The sequence below is a fragment of the Stenella coeruleoalba genome (genome assembly GCF_951394435.1).
Source record: "Stenella coeruleoalba genome assembly, chromosome: 11".
In the NCBI taxonomy this organism is placed as follows: Eukaryota; Metazoa; Chordata; class Mammalia; order Artiodactyla; family Delphinidae; genus Stenella; species Stenella coeruleoalba.
In genome coordinates this window covers 58502846-58523224 of record NC_137157.1, presented here as the reverse complement: position 1 = coordinate 58523224, position 20379 = coordinate 58502846, and the positions used below count along the sequence as shown (strand labels likewise).

General features: G+C 48.5%; 2 protein-coding genes across 7 annotated transcripts; one reads left to right on the top strand and one right to left on the bottom strand.

The window, feature by feature from the left end:
• Nucleotides 1-136: 136 nt before the first annotated feature.
• PAN2 (poly(A) specific ribonuclease subunit PAN2) lies at nt 137-15216 on the bottom strand. 6 transcript variants are annotated; one of them, XM_079936152.1, is made up of 26 exons: nt 14912-15216; nt 13849-14265; nt 10363-10532; nt 10131-10251; nt 9925-10002; nt 9020-9287; nt 8262-8604; nt 7963-8059; nt 6648-6767; nt 6314-6433; nt 5911-6039; nt 5584-5783; nt 5327-5475; nt 5097-5203; nt 4784-4882; nt 4594-4667; nt 4340-4487; nt 3759-3902; nt 3564-3623; nt 3254-3344; nt 2486-2643; nt 2242-2385; nt 1931-2110; nt 1710-1803; nt 1227-1424; nt 137-872 (listed from the first exon to the last, which is right to left on the bottom strand). In XM_079936152.1, exons 2-26 carry the CDS (start codon nt 14128-14130, stop codon nt 838-840), a joined length of 3609 nt encoding a protein of 1202 aa, XP_079792278.1. In that variant the 5' UTR covers nt 14131-14265; nt 14912-15216; the 3' UTR covers nt 137-837. The 6 variants fall into 6 exon arrangements, with proteins under 6 accessions (XP_079792278.1, XP_079792280.1, XP_079792279.1 ...); XM_079936154.1 differs by having other exon boundaries at nt 5339-5475; XM_079936153.1 differs by having other exon boundaries at nt 5327-5472; nt 14912-15215.
• Nucleotides 15217-18100: 2884 nt separating this feature from the next.
• Nucleotides 18101-20378, top strand: IL23A (interleukin 23 subunit alpha). The gene is made up of 4 exons (XM_079936924.1): nt 18101-18530; nt 18750-18848; nt 19951-20097; nt 20207-20378. The coding sequence occupies exons 1-4, from the start codon at nt 18372-18374 to the stop codon at nt 20366-20368; spliced, it is 567 nt and encodes a 188-aa protein (XP_079793050.1). The 5' UTR covers nt 18101-18371; the 3' UTR covers nt 20369-20378.
• The last annotated feature ends 1 nt before the right edge of the window (nt 20379 follows it).

The window sequence follows — 20379 nt, the reverse complement described above, 5'->3', positions numbered from 1 at the left end:
TGCCCAGGAAAGGCATTCTCCTCCAATATCCTAAATTTTGGACTCCAGAGTTTTACCTTCATTTCTGGGTGTAAATTTGAAAGCCTTAGTTTTTTCCAGTTGTAACAGAAACACAGAGAGGAGAGCTGAAGTCAAGAGAACCCCACACGCACACATTTCTAATGAGATAGATGACACTCAATAATATTTTTGTTTTTATTTTATAAAACATGCAGTTTAAGACAAAAATTTTTAAAAAATAACATGAAAACAAAACCTGGAACAGGAGAGTGGATGGAAGACAGATGCTTCTCAGCTGTCAACAGGAGTGAAGCCAGCAGTGAAGCTTTGTCTAGGACCCAAAGGCCCTTTCGGCAATAATAATGTTGGCAACACTGGTTTGCTTGGGACCACCAGACTCTAAATGCTGGCCCCTCCAGGCAACCCTCAAGCAGTCAGACTTAAGCTAGGTCTTGAGCTATTGTTGTATCCTGTCATTGTCCTGGACTTCAGTACTTAGCCAACTAGAAACTGAGAGTTTTGGTTCCAGGAGCTTCTTTGCCTGGGCATTAATTACCCAGGATATCTATTAAGAATATGAATTACTTTCCATCTGGGTCAATTCTAGACTCTGTTTCTGGCCCACTATTTTGCAAAGGATGAAAAAGGAATCTGGCTCCTAGACCCTTTGCAACAGTTCTGCTGCATTCCAGTTCTATTAATAGCACCATCTGTAGACCCTGAGCAAGTCCAATTCTGGAAGTAGACAGGGTATAGCCAACTTGGGAAGCCATCTCCCACTTCTAGGGCCACAGAAAACTGAAGGGAGAGGGAATTGTTCGTTGGGAGAGGGTGAGGTCAGAGCGCCAGCACTGAAGAGAAGACAGCTGCATCTGTCAGAGACAAAACAAAGAGCATTGACTCCTAAGATGAGTGGAGAAAAAGCACCTGGGGCACTTCTTATGAAGGAAAAATGCAAGAGGAAAGAGGGCGTGGACCTGCCCCAAACATTTTAGAACTTGGCAAGAAGAGGTTAGGACCAATAGAGAGTTTCAATAATAAAATCAATTTCACTGAATGTTTTGAGGATTAAGTGCTTTGTAAACTGTTAAGTGCTTTATACTACAACCTGTTGGGGCGGTACTGTTGTTAACATCATCATCATTCTTATTACGGTGGGTATAATCTTCACATATACAACCAAAACCCACCCAGTCCAGCTTCCCCTGTCCCATCCCAGGCCTTACTCTTGGGACTTGTCTGGCCCTCGGGCTCAGGCACCTTCCAGTCCATCTTTCGGCCTTTCTCGTAAAGGCCCTTGAGCACTTTGTGGAAGGACTCAGGCTCAGTGCCATTTTTGCTTAGTTCCAGATACTTTCGGTAAAGCTGAAGGGCTGTGCGGGCATCCTCAATACTGTCATGGGTCTCCCCTTGAATCTTCAAGTCTGGGGAAAGTAGAGGTGGAATAGTTTGGGGCCTAGCAAAGGGAGGTAAGGACATGTCCTCTACTCACACTCCCAACTCCCAATAAACAACAACAAAAAAACCCTGACTACCCTTAAGGGAAAGAGCCAAACATCAACCCTAGTGCACAGAAGGGATACTGAAGCTAATTAAATCCATCAGTAACTCTCACCACTAACCCAGGGTCGTAGCTACTCCCCTTGGCCTCTCACACATTTTCATGCTCTTGCTGACCACAGCAAGAGCTACAAGGCAGAGCAACTCACCCAGAAAGTACCAAGCAAGGAATCGCAGGGAAATCATTCGTTTTCGGGGCATGTGAAATAGATAAACAGTGTCAAGGACTTGGTCCTTGGGCACCTGCCAGGGATAAAAGAGTGGGAGACTGAAGGTAGGGGATCCATAATTTCCCATTTTCCAAAAGCACAATGTATACCCTGGGGGGCCCACACACAAAGAAAGACTCTTAAAAGAGCCCTGCCCGAACCATGAGGTTGATGACCCGGAAGTCCTTCTGCAGACCGTGACCCACAAACTTGACTCCAATGTCTATGAGAAAACGAAGCTTTAAGTAGGTAGACTTTAGAGTTGTAAGGTGCTTAGAGGAAATCTTGGCATCAAGGTCTCCTGGCTTTATCCCTGAGTACTGAGTCAAGTAATCCACCACCTAGGGATAGAGAAAAGGTCAAGCGACCCAGGAAACGAGGTGCACAGTTCCCCCTGCCACTCTTCCCTGGGTTCTAGGGCACTCTATATAAGCACAGGGTCTCTCTCACTTGCATCTCCACATCCTATTACCTGCTCCTGGGTAGAGATGTAGTCATCAATGAAGGGGATACCCTCATTGGGTCCCTGGCCCCTAACGCAGGTAATCCTCGCTACTGACATCTGGCTTGGCTTGATGGTAGACTTGGTGCCATCGCTGCGCAGCTCTGCTTCTTCCTATATGAGAAGAGTTCATAAGGAAATCAGAGAAATGCTTATGACTCCTAATATCCCCAGAGTTCTGTTCTAACACCCCACCCTTTTTGGTCTTGGTTACCTCATTAAGGGTGACAAACTCAGCGTCCAGGCCCACCAAGTCCCCAACCTGTGGCATCTCATTCAGCATCAGGGGAATAAAGGTCGTATGTGTCTTCCGCTGCTTCCGTGCTAATGAGGCTTCAGCCAGCAGAACACTTGCCTCGATGGGGTTCTTAACTGGAAGGGAGAATCCAGAAGACAAGATGGCTCGGGAGAGGGAAGTGACCAGGGGAGGGAAGCTGGAGTGGCTACCAGAGACCAGGTCTACACTGTTATCCCAATAATCAAAGCATGTGAGTAAAAAGATCATGTCTGATGGACAGAGGAGGTAGACAGAACAGGTCAAATCAGAAAATTATCGGGAAATATGCTAAAAAAAGCCAAAAAAGTTAACAGACAGGAAGGAGTAAGATTCTCACTTTAGACTTTACCTTAGTAAATCCAGAAAAATAAAGTTACAGAGAAACTATGGTTTAAAGGCATCAAAAAGGGACTTAATAAGGAGTTCATCACCAAAAAAAGAGATCTTCACTTGGGGATAAGAATGGTTAGTCTCAAAATCATAACCTTAGCCATTTTGATCACACTTCCCCCCCATCACCTCTTCCCTCGACACCCTCAGTATCTCCAGATTCTAAATTTAAGGCCTGATGAGCAGGAATTGCTCTACTGTCCCTGGAAATATTAACACTGGTCGCCAGTCCTAATCTTAACAAGCTATTTCCCAGATCTCTTCCTGAGACCAATCTAATTGCCCACACCCTTGGATCTACACTGTATCACTTACTGTTCAGGTTGTATTTGGAATTAAGATTCCTTTTGATGTAATAAAGGATAGCAGGCACTTTCCAATTCATGTCAAACTGCACAGCTTCATGCTATAAAAGAAAAAGCACTTAATGGCCTACATATATGCCCCTTTTCCCTTTATCCCAAGTCAGAGAGAAGACAGGACTCAGCTGCTATTTTTAGCTCTGCTTTTTATTATTGAGGCCCCATCCCTCCCTCTGAATCTGCCTGGCACTCTCTCAGGCACTGAGGATGAGGATGCTAAAAAAAGGGAGATGAAAGGGGGAACGGAATGTATTACAACTAACCTTATCAATAGGTTCAATGAGAAAGTCGTTGAAGAGATACCACTGCTGGTGGGTAACACCCTGTGGAGATACAGAGACACAGTGATGCCAAAGTGATGGCTGGAGCATTCTGGCTCAGACTTCAGATAAGGACAGACCTGGGACTCCACTGTGGCCACCACCAGGAGTGTCCCTGCCCTGTATTACCTCACTCACCTCCTTGCGCTGGTGGTAGGTCTCTCCAACTTTGATGTGAGCCACCAGGCTGCCCCCTGTGCGTGAGTCCAGGATGTGTACCACAGTAGCCATCAGGTCATACACATAGACACCATGCTCCTCCTCTGCCCTGGCTGGGCCCCACTGTGAGGGGGGTACCCAGGCTGCTAAGCTAAGTTTAAGGATGAGGAAGGAAGGGGAATGGGGATAGAGGACAGGGAGTCTGGGGTATACGGATGGGGGACGAGGGTGGGTTCTTTCCATCCTAGCCCATCTATGACTCCCAACACTGAACTGAGTCACTCTGGAAAAGCCCACAACTGGTGAATACTAGGCCTTATTCCCTTTTTTCCCCTATGCTAAATTCCACCTTCCCCTTGCCTTGCTTCTGCCCCGACCTTCTCTCTCTCTTTTTTTTTTTTTTGGGCCGCGCCACGCGGCTTATGGGATTCTAGTTCCGGACCAGGGATCGAACTCGGGGCCCCAGCAGTGAAAGCGCCGAGTCCTAACGACTGGACCGCCAGGGAATTCCCGGACCTTCTCTCCCTTATTCCCCCTCCTCTTCCCAGTTTTTCAACAACCTGCATCTCATCCCCATCAGTCCAATTGCAAACATCCAGCCCTTTGTTCTTGGTCATCTTCATTCGAATGGAGAAAGGAAGCCAGACATTCTTCAACTCCTCAATGGAGGGACACATCAGCATGCCCTCTGGACTCCCTAGTTCCTTCCTATCAGGACAGGAGAATTGGAAATTTGTTCTGAGGAGATCTGACCAGTGACAAGAGAAGCCCCTGAGTAGTTCAATCCTTTGACCACTCTATAGACAATACCTACCAATCAGCCAAAGCAAACTCCTTATTCTTGGAGATTTCCCCACCATGCTTCTTTATTGCTATCTTGAAGGCAACCTGAACACAAAGGAGAAAATATCCAATTCCTCAGGAACATTAATCATATATGGAAGTCAAAAGAGGGAAGAACTAAAAAGTACTCCTAAAGTCCTGTTTCCAGACTCAGTCCTTACCTCAGCCTGCATTCTCCAGAAATCAGCTTCTTTCAAGCTGTTCACCTCACAATTGATGACAAGAATATCTGGGAGATGGCAGATGTTGCGGGTCTGAATCTGAGAGGATAAAACAAACAAGGAATGGCAGGCGGCCTACAGAGAGAGAAACCTGGACATGAACAGTTAAGCCTGGATCTGCATCCTCCAGTTGGAGTTCTTCCCACTCCCTATAGATCGCTGGATGGTGGTGCTGACCCAGCCAGTCCCAGATGAGACCATGGCCGAGTCCCCAACATGGCAGGACTCTAGTCCAGTGCAACAGCCCACTCACCGTGGGCTGGTACTTTTCACAGTTGTCACACCAGGCCTGTGTATTCTGCTCCAGGCAGATGCTTCGCTTCAGCACCTGAGCAAAGTCACAGTTCTTCCCGGTTTTATCTGAGGGGAAACTGGATGCTTCATTCCAGGTCCTCCCTGTACCCACTGTTAGCCCCCCAACACCCTCTCCTTGATGTTACAGGACATCTGGGGGAGCCTCCCCAACCCAGCTGCAGGGTATACCAGTGTTGCTACCCTCAGGGTAGGAGAGCGTGAAGAGCAGGGTGGATGAGGCTCGCACGGTCTCACTGCCACAGCGGCAGAGGCTGCAGTTTTCCATCTCACAGCTGAACAGCTGCCCAATGACAGAGTCTCCCGACGAGCAAAAGCTGCTAAGAATGGGGAGGGCAATATATGCACACTGAGGGAGTTAGGAGACCCTTTAAGTCACAGTGGGGCTTATCATGGGGGCTTTAACTATTCCTGTCCCAATTCCATACCTGCCTCCAGCACCTCGATAAGCCTGGGGTACTTCCAGCTCCTGCAAATCTTGATGCAGTTGAGTGAGAATGAAGCGATTCCACCTCTGAATGAGCCTGGCCAGATTGCCCTTGCCTGAAGCCTCATCCGAGTCAGCCAAAATCAGACCAAGGGCCGAGGCCTCAGGAATGGTGCGGAACGCCCGAAGAAAATTACTGCCCTGGAATCCAGGAAGTGTGTTGGTGGAAAAGGGTTATTTTCATTTTTGTGGCCATCTGCAGAGTGATGACCCTGCCTACTGTCCACCTCCCTTCCCCTTTTATTGTCCCAGGTCTCCAGGCACTGACCTGACAAGGGTCACCTCGGGAGAGGTCCAACATGTGGAAGAGGAAGCCCAGCTCACACGCTAGGCAGAACTCCTTCTGGCAAAGGTGGTTCTGGATTAGACAGCGAACAGGCTCCAGGAAATAGAGCACCTGGAGGGAAGAGCAGGAGATATGATGCAGACAACTGGTACAGGGAGGAAGAGAAATCGGAAGGTTAAGAGATGGTGGAGAATACAGAGCTGGAGTCCACTGAAGAAGCAGAGCTCACAGAGGAGACCTGAAGGCTGAGGGCCAGGAAAGAATGGTAGAGGAGGTCTAAGTGGACTTGGCTGGGGAGACCTGGAAAAAGACGAGGGGTTGGGGGGCCCACAGAGAAAAACAAAAGCAGTAGCCATGTTCAAATCGCAGGAACACCCAGCCTTACCTGGATCATGCAGTTACAGTAGGCATTGGGGATGTGGGGCTCTAATCCAGCAAACAGCGTCTTATTGTAGTGTTTGAAGTCAAAGTCCTCCAGCCCTAGCTTGGAGTATTTGATGGTCACCTGAAGCAGAAACAGTCTGAGCAAGAGGAAGACACCCTCAGAATCCCCTAAATCTTTGCAGTAGCCATAACCTTCCCCCAAACCTCCCTCCTGAGTCCAGAGTGATAGGTGAAGGCTTCCTGAATGAGCCCTTCAATTCTTTCTCATGTGACCCCCTTCCCCGGGAACCTTTCCCCACATCCCAGAAGGCCCATTCCTTGGTATCCCCCAGCACCTTGCGGTATTTCTTAGAGACCATGTGGCGATGTGGCTCCTCTTCCCGCCCTATTGGTGACTCAGTGACCTGGCTGAAGCTGTCAAATTCACTGTCAGACTCCTTGAGTCGGTAAGGAATCTAGGGTTTTTAAAAAGAGGTAGCCTCGTTGGATGTGTATAATCGTCTTTGGTTTCCCCCTACCTTTATTCCAACACTGAAGCTATCATCACCAAGTCCTGAACCTTCTAATTTCATGGGATTTTCAGCATCCACTGCTTCCTTTTCATTCCCACTGCCACCACCCTACCTCATCACAGCTGGACAATGCCGATGGCTTCCACACTGGGCTCCCCCACGTGCACTCTGTCCAGCATGCCGCCACCAGACTACCCCACCCAGAATGGCCCTTTCGGTGCATCACTTCTGCTATACACTGGTATGCAAGGCTTCACAACTGGCCCCTTTCCAAACTTCATCTCTCACTGTTTCCCAATACTAACAGCCACTCCAGCATAATCCCTGTCAGGCCTTCTGAGACTTCAGTAACACTGTTCTCTCATCTTGAAAGCCTCCCCTGTTACCATCTACTTGCCCGTCTTTCACCTTTCCAGCTCAACATCCACCTCTTTTAGTACTGCCCTCCCTGACCACTCTAGCCCAGAGTACAGTTTTCCCTCTAAACAGCTCTCACACTGAATGCTTCTAACATTCCTTTAGCATTTAATGATAGAACATAAATAATTTCTGCTATGCACAGGTCTTACCTTCACCAACCGAACACTAAACTTCTTAAGAGCAAGGGACCCTATCTTTTATGTCTCTGAACCCTAACACCTAGTATAGTACCTTCAATTCAGCAGGCTTCAAAAAACCTTTACTGACTGACTAAAAGCAAATAGTAATGAGAAGGGACTTCACTGGTGGCACAGTGGTTAAGAATCCGCCTGCCAATGCAGGGGACACGGGTTCGAGCCCTGGTCCGGAAAGATCCCACATGCCGCGGAGCAACTAAGCCCGTGTGCCACAACTACTGAGCCTGCGCTCTAGAGCCCGTGAGCCACAACTATTGAGCCCACGTGCCACAACTACTGAAGCCTGCACTCCGCAACAAGAAGCCACCGCAATGAGACGCCCACGCACCGCAACAAAGAGTAGCCCCTGCTCGCTGCAACTAGAGGAAGCCTGCACAGAGCAACGAAGACCCAACGCAGCCAAAAATAAATAAAGAAAGAAAATTTATTTTAAAAAAATTAATGAGAACTACCAAAGGAAAAAGACAGGAGAAACACCAATGGCCTGGGGTGGGGGCTGACCCTCTCCTCTCTGAACATACCTGATTGCGCAGCCTGGTGCGGGGGTTGGGTGCATAGCCAATGAAGCCCACCTTCTTCATGGTGCGCAGAATCTCTGCATCCACAGGGGGTGCTCGCCTATAATGCAGCATAGTTCTAGGGCTTGAAGGTTGTGGTGTCTGCCCATTCAGCCCCAATCCCCAAGGGACCAGAAAAAAAAGAAAATACTGAGAGTAGACAAAAATCAGGAAAGTAGTAGAATAATAACACGGCTTGCAGAGAATCCTGGTATCTTGGCCCTTTCCCCCTCCCTCCTTTTGGCCCAGAGGTGAGGTACAACCTGGGAGCTGGAGCGGAGTTGGCAGCAGGCCAATCAGAGAGAAGCGTGTCAGTGGTGAGCGGGACAGGGATGAGGGAAAGAGGCAGCAGGTCCTGGCTCCAGTCCAGAGGAGGCAGTGAGTCCACGAGACAAGGCAAAGCAAACTCGGTCTCACGGGAGTAGGGGTTGAAGGAAGGCTCAGGGGAATCAGTCCAGAGATGCACACAGCCCTCAGAATCCCCAAAGGCGAGGGCCTGCTTGCTGGCTGACACGTCAAACGTCATTAGCAGAGGCCCCACAGGATTCACGTGAAAGATGTCTGCTGGATTGGCCAGCCCTGTGGGCTCACAAAACTGGCACTGCCCTAGGAGGGAGAAGGAAGCCCACTGAGCCCTGGAAGATGAAAGGGAGCCATCCTTTTATGCCCTTCCTACCCTCTTCCCCTGGTATCAAGCAACGATGGGCCCCAAATCCATTCCTAGAGATAAGAGAAAGTACCATCTGATGCCTTCCCATAAACCACAGGGAGGTTTGCTACCCAGCAAAGGACAGTTCTAAAGTTGTTTTGCCTGCTCTACCTATATTTTTTGTATATGTGTTCTTCACACTCGGAGAAAATAAAACCTCTAATCTCTTACCAAACCTAAGTGAGACCCTGAGATCCCTCAGAAAGGTTACTTTTTCCCCAACAAAGAAATTCCAGGGAGCACACTTCTTCTCGTGCCTAGTTCCCCTTCACTCGTTAACTCCTCCTACCCCATCCTACATCCCCTTCATACCTGACTGGGAGATGATAGCAAGACGAGAAGTATATGTAGGGATGAAGCGTAAGAAGGCAGGATCCACATGAACTTGAAGTGGTGTGATGGCACGCATCATGCGTAGATCATACACCTTAAGGAAACGGTCACAGGCCAGGCCGGTGAGGCGGCTGGAGAAACCACAAGTGGCTAGCAAGTTGCCGTGCACATCAAAATCCGACAGACTCCCTGAGAAGGCATCAAACTCATGCTCCACCTTAAAAGTACGGAGGTCTCGCAGGGAAACCTGAAGAAGAGAGAACTTGGTTATCTGTCAACGCTGCTATCAGGAAGAGGACCTGCCACCTACCCAACCTTGTGAGGCCCCTACCCAAAGAACTACGGCTCTGGGCTTCCCTGGTGGCGCAGTGGTCGAGAGTCCGCCTGCCGATGCAGGGGACGCAGGTTCGTGCCCCGGTCCGGGAAGATCCCACATGCTGCGGAGCGGCTGGGCCCGTGGGCCATGGCCGCTGAGCCTGTGCATCCGGAGCCTGTGCTCCGCAACAGGAGAGGTCACAGCAGGGAGAGGCCCGCGTACCGCAAAAAAAAACAACAAAAAATACAAAACCAAAACAAAACAAAAAAAACTACGGCTCTAGGATACAGGCAATTAAAGCATTAAAAAAAGCAAAAACAGACGCCAAGAGCCGGATGGGACCCCAAAGAGAGCTCTTGTTTACCCCTTTGCCTCTGAGATACCCATTTACAATAGAAAACATCAGGCTGAAAGATAATCTCATAGTATAACATGGCTAAGTAGGAACTCAATCCACTCCTCCCACCCTCCAACTACAGTCCCAGAAATGAGGAAAAGGCAGAGCCCAATCACATATCTGGTGAAACAGGCCCCATGGTGGGAGGAAAAGTGGAACGTAGTCAGTCACCCTGCCAGATGTGTGGCCACAGAAGAAGAAGCGATTCGTCTGTCTCATGATAGTGACTCCAGGTGTCTCAACTGCATACTGTGGAGGGAAGCGGGAGAAACCAGTGAGCATGATTCTTCCCACAGACCAAAGAAACAGAAAGGTCGCACACATCACAGGCATTTCCAGCTTATACTTCCCCCAATAACCTCAGGCCCTGCTTGTACCTTCTGAGTCTCCTGGACAGTGTTAAGGTCAATCTCCAATATGTGGTTCTGCAGCCCACCAACGAGCAGAGTGCTGCTGTCAGTCAGCAGCAGACTGTGCATATCTTCACTCTCATCCAGCCTGTGAGAGAGGAAAAGCTAAGGTGCCGGGGTCTCAAAAGTTTCCCATTCTCTAGACTTCCCACTCTGTGAGGGACCCTCTTTCCCAGTCCAGAGGTGAGAAACTACTTACAGGTAATCAAATATAATAAGGCCTCCACGGGCCATATACTTCAGGTTGTTCTTGGTAAGAAAAAGGATGCCATTCTCCAGGCTTTGGATCTGCCGAATGTCATCACTGCCATTGACCTGAAATGATGAGTAGCGTTCCAAAGCTGGGCCGAAAAATGACGTGGCATGGCCCTGTAGTGGACAAAAAGATGAGAGACATCCTGAGTGGAGGGGCAAGGCCAACCCAGATACAAATCAGAGACTGGACATTGCTCAGTTTTTCTCCACTCTTGCCTGGCCTTTCTGGCTAGCAGTGACTAAGGAATAAGGCTGAGCACCAATCTTAGTGATAAAATCACTGATAATATTATCTTATGTTTGTTTAATGCTTTACAAAGTAGTTCTATAAACTCTACCTCATTTTATCCTCACAATGTCCTTGCTGAATAGGTAATGGCTCAGTTGGTTAGAACAGTGCTCAGAAGGTCAGGGATGTGGGTCCAATCCTCCAATGGCCAGCTGGCTTTCTTATGTTCCACAGTCTTTTTTTTTTGTTTAATAAATTTATTTATTTAATTTTTGCCTGCTTTGGGTCTTCGTTGATGTGCGCGGGCTTTCTCTAGTTGTGGTGAACGGGGGCTACTCTTCATTGTGGAGCATGGGCTTCTCACTGTGGTGGCTTCTCTTGTTGCGAAGCATGGGATCGAGGCTCACGAACTTCAGTAGTTGCAGCATGCAGGCTCAGTAGTTGTGGCTCGTGGGCTCTAGAGCACAGGCTCAGTAGTTGTGGCGCACGGGCTTAGTTGCTCCGCAGCATGTGGGATCCTCCCGGACTAGGGCTCGAACCCGTGTCCCCTGCATTGGCAGGCGGATTCTTAACCACTGCGCCACCAGGGAAGTCCCCACAGTCAAGTCATAATCTCTACCAGCCAACTGGGAAATGTGTACTGTGGGTCACAGGCTGGAATAGAGAGAATGTGAAACTCATGCCATCCTTGGCTCCTATGACATCATCCACTCCTGGTTTCTCTCCTGACTCTTAGTTCACTATCTTCTCCTTACGTGCAACCCTTATGACCACTCTTGAAACATGGCTATTCCCAGCCCCCTATCTTCTCACTCTACTTTTCTTCCTAGATAATCTCACCTACTCTTAAGGTTTTAACCATTCATCTTAAAGTTGATGAATCCTACTTTTCTCCTCTAGCCCAGACCACTGCCTCAAGCTTCAGACTCATACATCCAAATACCTACTATATGTCTCTCTTTAGATATCCCATGAGAACCTCAAACTTGTTACATCCTAAATCAAATTCACCATCTTGGGCTTCCCTGGTGGGGCAGTGGTTAAGAATCCACCTGCCAATGCAGGGGACATCGGTTCGAGCCCTGGTCCGGGAAGATCGCACATGCCGCAGGGTAACTAAGCCCGTGTGACACAACTACTGAGCCTGCGGTCTAGAGCCCACGAGTGTTGCAACTACTGAAGCCTGTGAGCCTAGAGCCCGTGCTCCGCAACAAGAGAAGCCACAGCAGTGAGAAGCCCGCACACCACAACGAAGAGTAGCCCCCGCTGGCAACAACTAGAGAAAGCCCGCACGCAGCAACGGAGACCCAACGCAGCCAAAAATAAATTAAAAAAAAAATTCACCATCTTTACTCCATTTCAATTCCTCTTAACTGTATTCCCTATGGTACCATGATCTACTCAGTGGAGTAAGTCACTGGTAGTTGACTTAAATCTTATTTATTTTACTTCCTAAATATTTCTCAAATCTGTTCTCATGGATAAATCTCTACAGGGCTTCATTCAGGCCTTCAATGTATTTTATGTGAACTACTACAACATACTGCACACTGAGTCCTGCCCCATACCCCTTAAATCAAACTCTATTCTGCTACCTCAGCACTCCACCTAAGATGCAAACCGGACCTTGTCTTTCTGGATAAAAACCTTCAGTGGACTGAAGAATCAGTTCAACTCTTTTAGCATAGCATATGAGGTTTTTTAGAATGTTCTCCCCCCGATATCTGCATGGCTCCCTCCCTCCCTTCTAGGGAGATTAGAATGGACATCCTGGCCTGCATCCAGGTCTCTACTCAAATGTGACTTTATCAGAGAGCCCTTCCCTTGACCAACTATGTAAAATAGCAACACCTCCCACCCTTCAATACCTCAACTCCCTTATTCCACTGTATTTTTCTTAAGGATTCTAAGCAACACCTGATATGTCATAAATATATTTGTGTTGCCTTTTAAAATGCTTATTCCAAACTTAGACCCCAGAGCAAGGTCTGGCACCTTAAAGGTGCTCAAAACACACTGGCTGAAGAAATGTCTAACTCTTCAGCTTCATCGTCTAGTCCAGTAAACCCTACTTGCTTACAGTTCCTGTGCTCCGCAATCATCATGCTATATAATATCTTGGGAATCACTGTTTACCCTGTTGCTTTTGCCAAGATAGCATTTCCTCCTCTTCTTCACCTGACTCCTACTCATCCTTCAAGACTCAACGCAGGTGTCACTTCCTTCTGGAGATCCTCTAATCCTCTTCTATGCTCACCAACACTCAGTACGTATTTTCACACTGGCATTTATTAGTTTATATCCTAAATTCATAATTATTAAGTGAAACATTTTAGTTTCTTTTAAAGTGCCATAAAATTATCTGTTCATATGTTTTTTTGTTTTCCTTGTCCTGTGAACTCCTTGAGGGCAAGGATTATATTTTATTCAGCTTTATTCCCTGGGCCTAGCCTGTCAGTAGACACTGCCTACTGAATTGAGTATATTACCCAAAAAACCACTCATTCCAATGGAAAAACAATTCCCGCCCTATGGAAGGTAAATTAGTAAACCAAGGATACCATGTTATTTCTTACAAAATCTTTGGGCTCCCTAGCATATTGGCAATATTGATACAGTTTAAGAAATTAACAATGATAACTGCTCTCAGAGAGATTATAATCAGCCAAAGACAAAATGATTCCATGTAACACATGCAGAAACATGCACTAAACATTCTACAATTAGGGAATTCCCTGGTGGTCCAGTGGGTAGGACTTGGCGCTTTCACTGCCAGGGCCCGGGTTTGATCCCTGGTTGGGGGTACTAAGATCCCACAAGCCACGCGGCACGGCCAGAAAAGAAAATATTCTATAATTATAAAAATGGAAAACAGAGGAGGAGCATTAGAGACTATATTTAGATGGCTATAGGCTAACTGATGTGTACAGTTATTAAGATTAATCAAAGCATGGAATAGGCAAATTGTGGTAGAACTGGGATGCCTTCTGAAAAAGAACACCTATGTAAAGCATCTCTGGATCCTATGACTCCCTCTTTCTCCCTCCACTCCCCTCCTCTTGGCTTGACTTGGAGACCCAGCTAACTTTCATCACCTCAACTCAGTTCTGGCTCCCTGCAAAGCATCTGTTCTTGGGTTAAAACCAGATAAAAGACCTCCAACATCTCCGTCCAGCCATTACAAAGGAGTACAGTTCTTACCCCATGGCTTCCCACCCACAGCATCTCCTCGTGCAAGTCAAAGTGGGAGACGGAGACAGGCACACCCACTTCAGCCACCACACTGTGCAACTCAGAGTAGACACCTTCCATTATGTGCACTGACTCCTGGACGGGAAGAGCCTCTAAGGCCACTCCCTCCGGGTCCAGCTCCACATTCTGTAGCAGACTGGGGTTCAGGTGGGCATCCAGGACAGGATCCAGGGTAGAATGCATGGCTGGAGCATACTCTGCTAGTCCAGGGTCCAGAACCTCGAAGTTCATGATGATGATGATGATGATGATGATGATGGCAGCAGATTAGACCCGTGTCACACCCTCCCTTGCCACAGCCCCTTTGGATGCCTGACCCAGCCTTCAGCAGGATGACACCAGTGGACCTAGAATGGACATCCTGACCTGCAAAGGGAAAGAGATAGCTGAGTCAGGAGTAGGCCCAGGTACTTGTATTTAGGGTGTTCCAAGTTTTACCGGCAGGGAGGAGATGATGCAGGCAGAAAATGTGAGAATGCTAGGCACGGGACGAACAAGCAGGAAGGGAATGGGCATTGGGATAGAGGTGGGAGAAGTGCTGTCCCTTCCTCTTCTCCTCTAGGCACTCTGTACTCCCCACCACCCCACTAACTTAATCCCTGACTTCCCTTTCACCTCTCTTCAGGCCTGCTCACTTGCCTGGTTCATCTCTGAACCATCAGTAGTAAGAGCAGCAACTGCGGGGGTAGGGGTTAGGTAGAGGGAGCTAACGTGCTTGTTTCCCAGAATTAGGGGTGGGGGTAGGTGGTTGAGAGGGGAGACCAAGAGAAGTCAATTTCCCAGAATCCTCTGCAATGTTACCCAGGATTCTCTAGGGGAAAATAAGAATGGCCAGTTACCCACAGTTGGGGCGGGGGTAGGGGTACGTGATGGAAATAGCTAGTTACCCAGAATTCTCTGGGGGAACCAGAAAAATCAATTACCCATAATTCTCCCCCGGCGGCGGGGAGGGGAGGGATTAGGGAAGGGGTCAGATGTGTTCCCGGGATGCTTACGGGGATTGGATCATTACCAAGATTTCTCCATGGCGGATATTTTGGAGCGCGTGGAATTAAAACGAGTACGGGGGAGAACAAGCGCCGTCAGCTCCGCGGGAAATTCCAGTTTCCCCAATTCTCCCCCGCGCCTCTGGTTCAACCAAACTCCACGACGGAAAAGACGGCGCACTCCTAGTCGTCGCTTCCAATCAGGAAGGGCTAGGGGCTCACCTCAGCCAATCGGAAGGAGCCAGGTACAGCCGGCCCCGCGAGAAGACGTGTGACACGGGAGCTGGGCAAAAGCAAGAGCTACGGGGCGCGGGTAGGGACAAATGTAGTCAGACCTTGTCCCTGTTTGTTGCGTTAGAAAGTAACCTCTTCTCTTTTAAGCCTTCTTTAAACAAAATTAGAGAGCCCCAGGCTTGCAGATCGAACTTTCATGCTCCCTATAGCTTTAGAAACTAGAATAAGGGGCGCCCAAGGCAAAGCATTGGGAATCGATTGCTGGGTATTCCCAGTATGGCCCAGTCCACCCCCTCTTCCTGTGGTGCTCTTGTGAGCACTCAGCCACCTCCGACCCTGTAACCCCCGAAACTCGCTGGCATTTCCTATCATTTCCAGGCATGGGAGAGAAAAAAGGAAGCGGGAGGCAGCCTCCTAACACGGCCCAAGTAGCTGTATCTTCTATGATTCTAAAGGCAACCGTCTGAAACTCCCATCTGTGATTGTTCCCTCCCCAGAGGCGCCGGTAATATTTCCAGGGAACAGGACTCCTCAGCTATCAAATTCCCCTAGCTCGTGGACATTATTCCTCAGAGGGACAGGGCATAGCAAATTGAGACATTTGCCTTCCCCAAACTCTTACAGATTTAGCGTCAGCACTTAGGGATTCTTGGGGTCCAACTCTGAGCTTGAACTGCTTTGGAATAGATCCAGGTTGTTTGATGTCTGTGGGGTATTTTAGCTCAGTTTCTAAAGGCCACATAGAGGGCCTCTGGTGGAAGGAATTCCTCATAGAGGATACAGTTTTAAAGCATTTCTCTCTCTCAATAAAGACTGGTAAATAGACCTTCATAAAAGAACCCAAGAATTTAGTTTTCCAGGACTCAGACGGGTTCTAGACTTGTCAGAGGTCATTGATGGAGAGAAAAACACCTTAACTCAGAGGGTCTCTCAAACTGATCTGACTTCAGAGGTCCCTAGATTTAAAATCTTGTAAAAAGATGGGTGCTGAGAGACAGGGACAGTACCTACCCTTGAGAAATTTCTATATTGAGGTCTCTAAGAAAGGCTCAACAGTGAGAATTAAAGGGCCTGAGATGCCAGATATACCTGGGCTAAATGAGCTACTTTATTAAGATGCTTAGTGTTGCCTCAGTGTCCAATATAATGGAATGACTGAGAATGCAGGATCTGGAGTCTGCACTGTAATTCTGGCCACTTAATAGTGATCTTAGGCAAATTACTTATCTCTGCACCTCAGTTTCCTCATCTGTAATATGGTGATAACGATAGTACCTATCTGATTGTGTTGTTGTGAGAATTAAATGGGTTAATATATGAAAAGTGCGTAAACTAAGTACTTGGCGTAAAGTGAGAGTTGGATATAAGCCATCATTACTAACCACCTCGGGAAACTTCAACTGGATTTGGCGTCTGGGCATCCAACTGGAAAGGCCTGTTTGTCAGTATAATTTGCATTAACGGTTGAGGTCCTGCTGACGTCAAGGTCTCCTTGCAGCTCCAGGTCAGACCTAGTCCTGGAAGTAGTTCCTGTCACACAACAGTCCCACAATCGCCCCACCAACCTTGCTTCCTACCCAACTCCCGAAGCACCAGGAAGTGAAACAAAGCCCCATGCCTCCAACTCACCCTTGTCCCTCTCATCCCATCCCCCAGCGTTCCACTTCCTCCTCCTGCTTTTCACCTTCCATCTCCCATCCTAAAGGGCTCCCAGAATGGGAACCAGAGGCAGGAAAAGCATGGGAGACATTATACAAAAGTGAGGTGAGCTCCCCTACCCCCACCCCCACCCCCAATTTCCTTATTTCATTTGTATTCACCAGTGTAACGAGAGGCAAACCATTTCTCACTCAAACTGAGGTAACCTCTCTGATGCTGCAAATGTTTTATCCAAAGGGTGGATTTACTGCAGAGTCATATTCGAATCAGAGGTTTCATTGGGCAGTTTTGAATAGTCCTATGAGAAGGGAGACCTCTATCGAGGGTGTTTCTCAGAGAAAAAGGGTCAACCTCTTGGAAAGCCTTTGGGAGCCGTCTGTGTGGTCATCCATGGCCTCATTCTGACGTCCAGATTGTCCTGGGACCCTCCAGTGGGGTTGGGGCAGTCCCAGATTTGGACCACCTTCCACTCCCACGCCCAACTTCACAGTCTCAGCTGTTTCACTGAATGTTGCATCAGGGATGGTGATGAAATCAGTGTCAGCGGATTTTACCCATGGATGCAACAGGCTGAAGGACCAGCCAGGGTCATTGACACTGTGCACCTTCAACTACCCAGAACCCTGGACTTTCTAGCCACGGTGAAGGGCTGGGTGCTGGAATATCTCAGTTGGATGTCTAGCCCTTGCTTACACTGGTGTCCCCCACCCCCAAATCACCTGAATCCCACAGAGCCCAAGAAACTTAGGCCACTAAGGTTGAGGAATCAGATGGTTCTTAGCAACAGCTCTTTCCTTCCAACAGCCCTCCTAGCCTCCAGAGTGAGGCCTGAAGTGAGGGAGCAATAATACCTTATACCGAACTTATGTGGTTTCCCAGTTCACAAAGTGCCTTCATGTCCATTGTCTCCCAGTGAAAATAACACCGTTCTCAACAGAGACTAAGAAGCCCCCTTATTCTTAGATTGAGGACATCAGGTGGGAACCAAACTTCATTCCAAACTGAGCTTGCCATCCTATTGGGAGATAAATGAATGCTTCTGTTTTGATTTTTACTCAGGCAGGCAGGGGTGAGGAAATTAGGTTTGAAGGGAGGGAAGATATAGCTTAGAGAGGCAAAAAGATGAAGGAAAGGTTAAGCAGGAAGGAACTTGAGACTAGATTCATTTAAATATTCGTTACTCCCACCCCACCCACTTCTACAGCCTCTTTGATTCCTGGAGAGCATTACACGTTAAGTCCCATCACAGGCCTCCAGTCACGGCAACCACACGACTCATTTCCCCTGGAACTGAGGCTACTTACCTGGGCTCCCCACGGAGGGAGATGATGCAGGGAGGGGAATCCCACCTGCTGTGAGTCACCTGCTAGTATAAAGGGCGGGTCTTACAATGCAGGGAACTTAAAAAGAGACTCAGAGACAAGGGGAGAAAATCTACAGAAAGCAGCTCAGAAACTTGGTGGACGACAGAGGGAACCAAACCAGAGACGCACAGAACAAAGAGAATCAGGCTCAGAGCAAGGGGAAGTGGACAGAGATTCCACAGGGACTGCAAGGCACAGAGCCAGCCAGATCTGAGAAGCAGGCAACGAGATGCTGGGGAGCAGAGCTGTGCTGCTGCTGCTGCTGCCCTGGATTGCTCGGGGCCGGGCTGCGCCTGAGGGCAGCAGCCCTGCTTGGGTTCGGGGCCAGCAGCTCTCACAGCAGCTCTGCATGCTGGCCTGGAGTGCACATCAACCAATGGGACATGTGGTGAGTGGCAGCCTCTGGGACCAAACAGGAGCCTATCCAAGCCCTCCAAGGCTGCAGTGGAAGACTCTGTGGCCTAGGGTGGAAACTGGAGGGTTGAAAGCCATCAGAGGGTAAGAGAGGACAGGGGAGTGGGGTTCCAGGGAGAGTCACAGCCTGAGGATCCAGGTGGGGTTTGAAAGTACTTCTTTCTTTACTCTTCCCACCCCTCCTCCATTCCAGGATCTACCAAGAGAAGAAGATGATGAGACTACAAATCATGTCCCCCATATCCAGTGTGAGGATGGCTGTGATCCACAAGGACTCAGGGACAACAGTCAGGTACTAAGATGAGGCTGGGCTGCAAGGAAGAGGGGACTGGGGACAGAGCTGGACACCATGGTGAATTAGTAAAAGTTGTATCTGTCCTTGTCCATTCAGCCTGCTATAACAACAAACCATAGACTCAGTGGTTTATAAACAACAGACATTTATTTTTTATTTTAAAAAATAAATTTATTTTTAAATTTTTTATTTATTTTTGGCTGCGTTGGGTCTTTGTGGCTGCGTGTGGGCTTTCTCTAGTTGCGGTGAGCGGGGGCTACTCTTCGTTGCAGTGTGTGGGCTCTATTGCAGTGGCTTCTCTTGCTGCGGAGTATGGGCTCTAGGTGCGTGGGCTTCAGTAGTCGTGGCACATGGGCTTAGCTGCTCCGTGGCACGTGGCATCTTCCTGGACCAGGGCTTGAACCCGTGTCCCCTGCTATTGGCAGGCGGATTCTTAACCACTGTGCCACCAAGGAAGCCCACCACAGACATTTATTTCTCACAGTTCTGGAGGCTGCAAGTCCGAGATTAAGGTGCCAGCATGGTTGAGTGAGGGCCCTCTTCAGGTTGCAGACTTCTTGTCTCCTCACATTGTGGAAGTGATTAGGGAGTTCTGTGGGTCTCCTTTATAAGAGCAATAATCCCATTCTTGAGGGCTCCATCCTCATGACCTAATAACCCCCCAAGGGTCCCACTTCCTAATACAGTTACACGGGGATCAGGATATCAAAATATGAATTTTCTGGGGACACAAACATTCATATCACAGCCGTTTCTAAGAATGGCAAATATCAGATGGGTCTTTGGTGAAGTAATTAGAAAGTATCTTTTTTCTTTTCCTTTCTCTTTTCTTTCCTTCCTTCCTTCTTCTCACTCTTTGCTTTCCCCTCCTTTTTTTCTCTTTCTTTCCTTCCTTCCTTTTTTCTTTTTCTTTCTTCCTCTCCCTCTCTTTTTTGTTTTTGGTGTTCTTTTTGGCTGCGCTGAGTGACATGCGGGATCTTAGTTCCCCAACCCGGGATCAAACCCATGCCCCCTACGGTGGAAGCACGGAGTCTTAACCACTGGACCACCAGGGAAGTCCCTGTATCTGTTTTCTTTCACTGCTTTCTTTTCTCCCCAGTCCTGCTTGCAAAGGATCCACCAAGGCTTGGTTTTTTACGAGAAGCTGCTGGGCTCAGATATTTTCACAGGGGAGCCTTCTCTACTCCCCGATGGCCCTGTGGGCCAGCTTCATGCCTCCCTACTGGGCCTCAGGGAACTCTTGCAGGTATGAACTAGGGGCCTGGAGAAGTGGGGCTTGCAGGTGTCAGAGACAGGGCCTGGCGGGGGAGTGAAGGATCTAGAGTCCTCTCTGATTGTGTCCTGTGTCCTTTCAGCCCGAGGGTCACCACTGGGAGATTGAGCAGACTCCAAGCCCCAGTCCCAGCCAGCCGTGGCAGCGCCTCCTTCTCCGCCTCAAGATCCTTCGCAGCCTCCAGGCCTTTGTGGCTGTAGCTGCCAGGGTCTTTGCCCATGGAGCAGCAACTCTGAGCCCCTAAGCCAGCAGCTT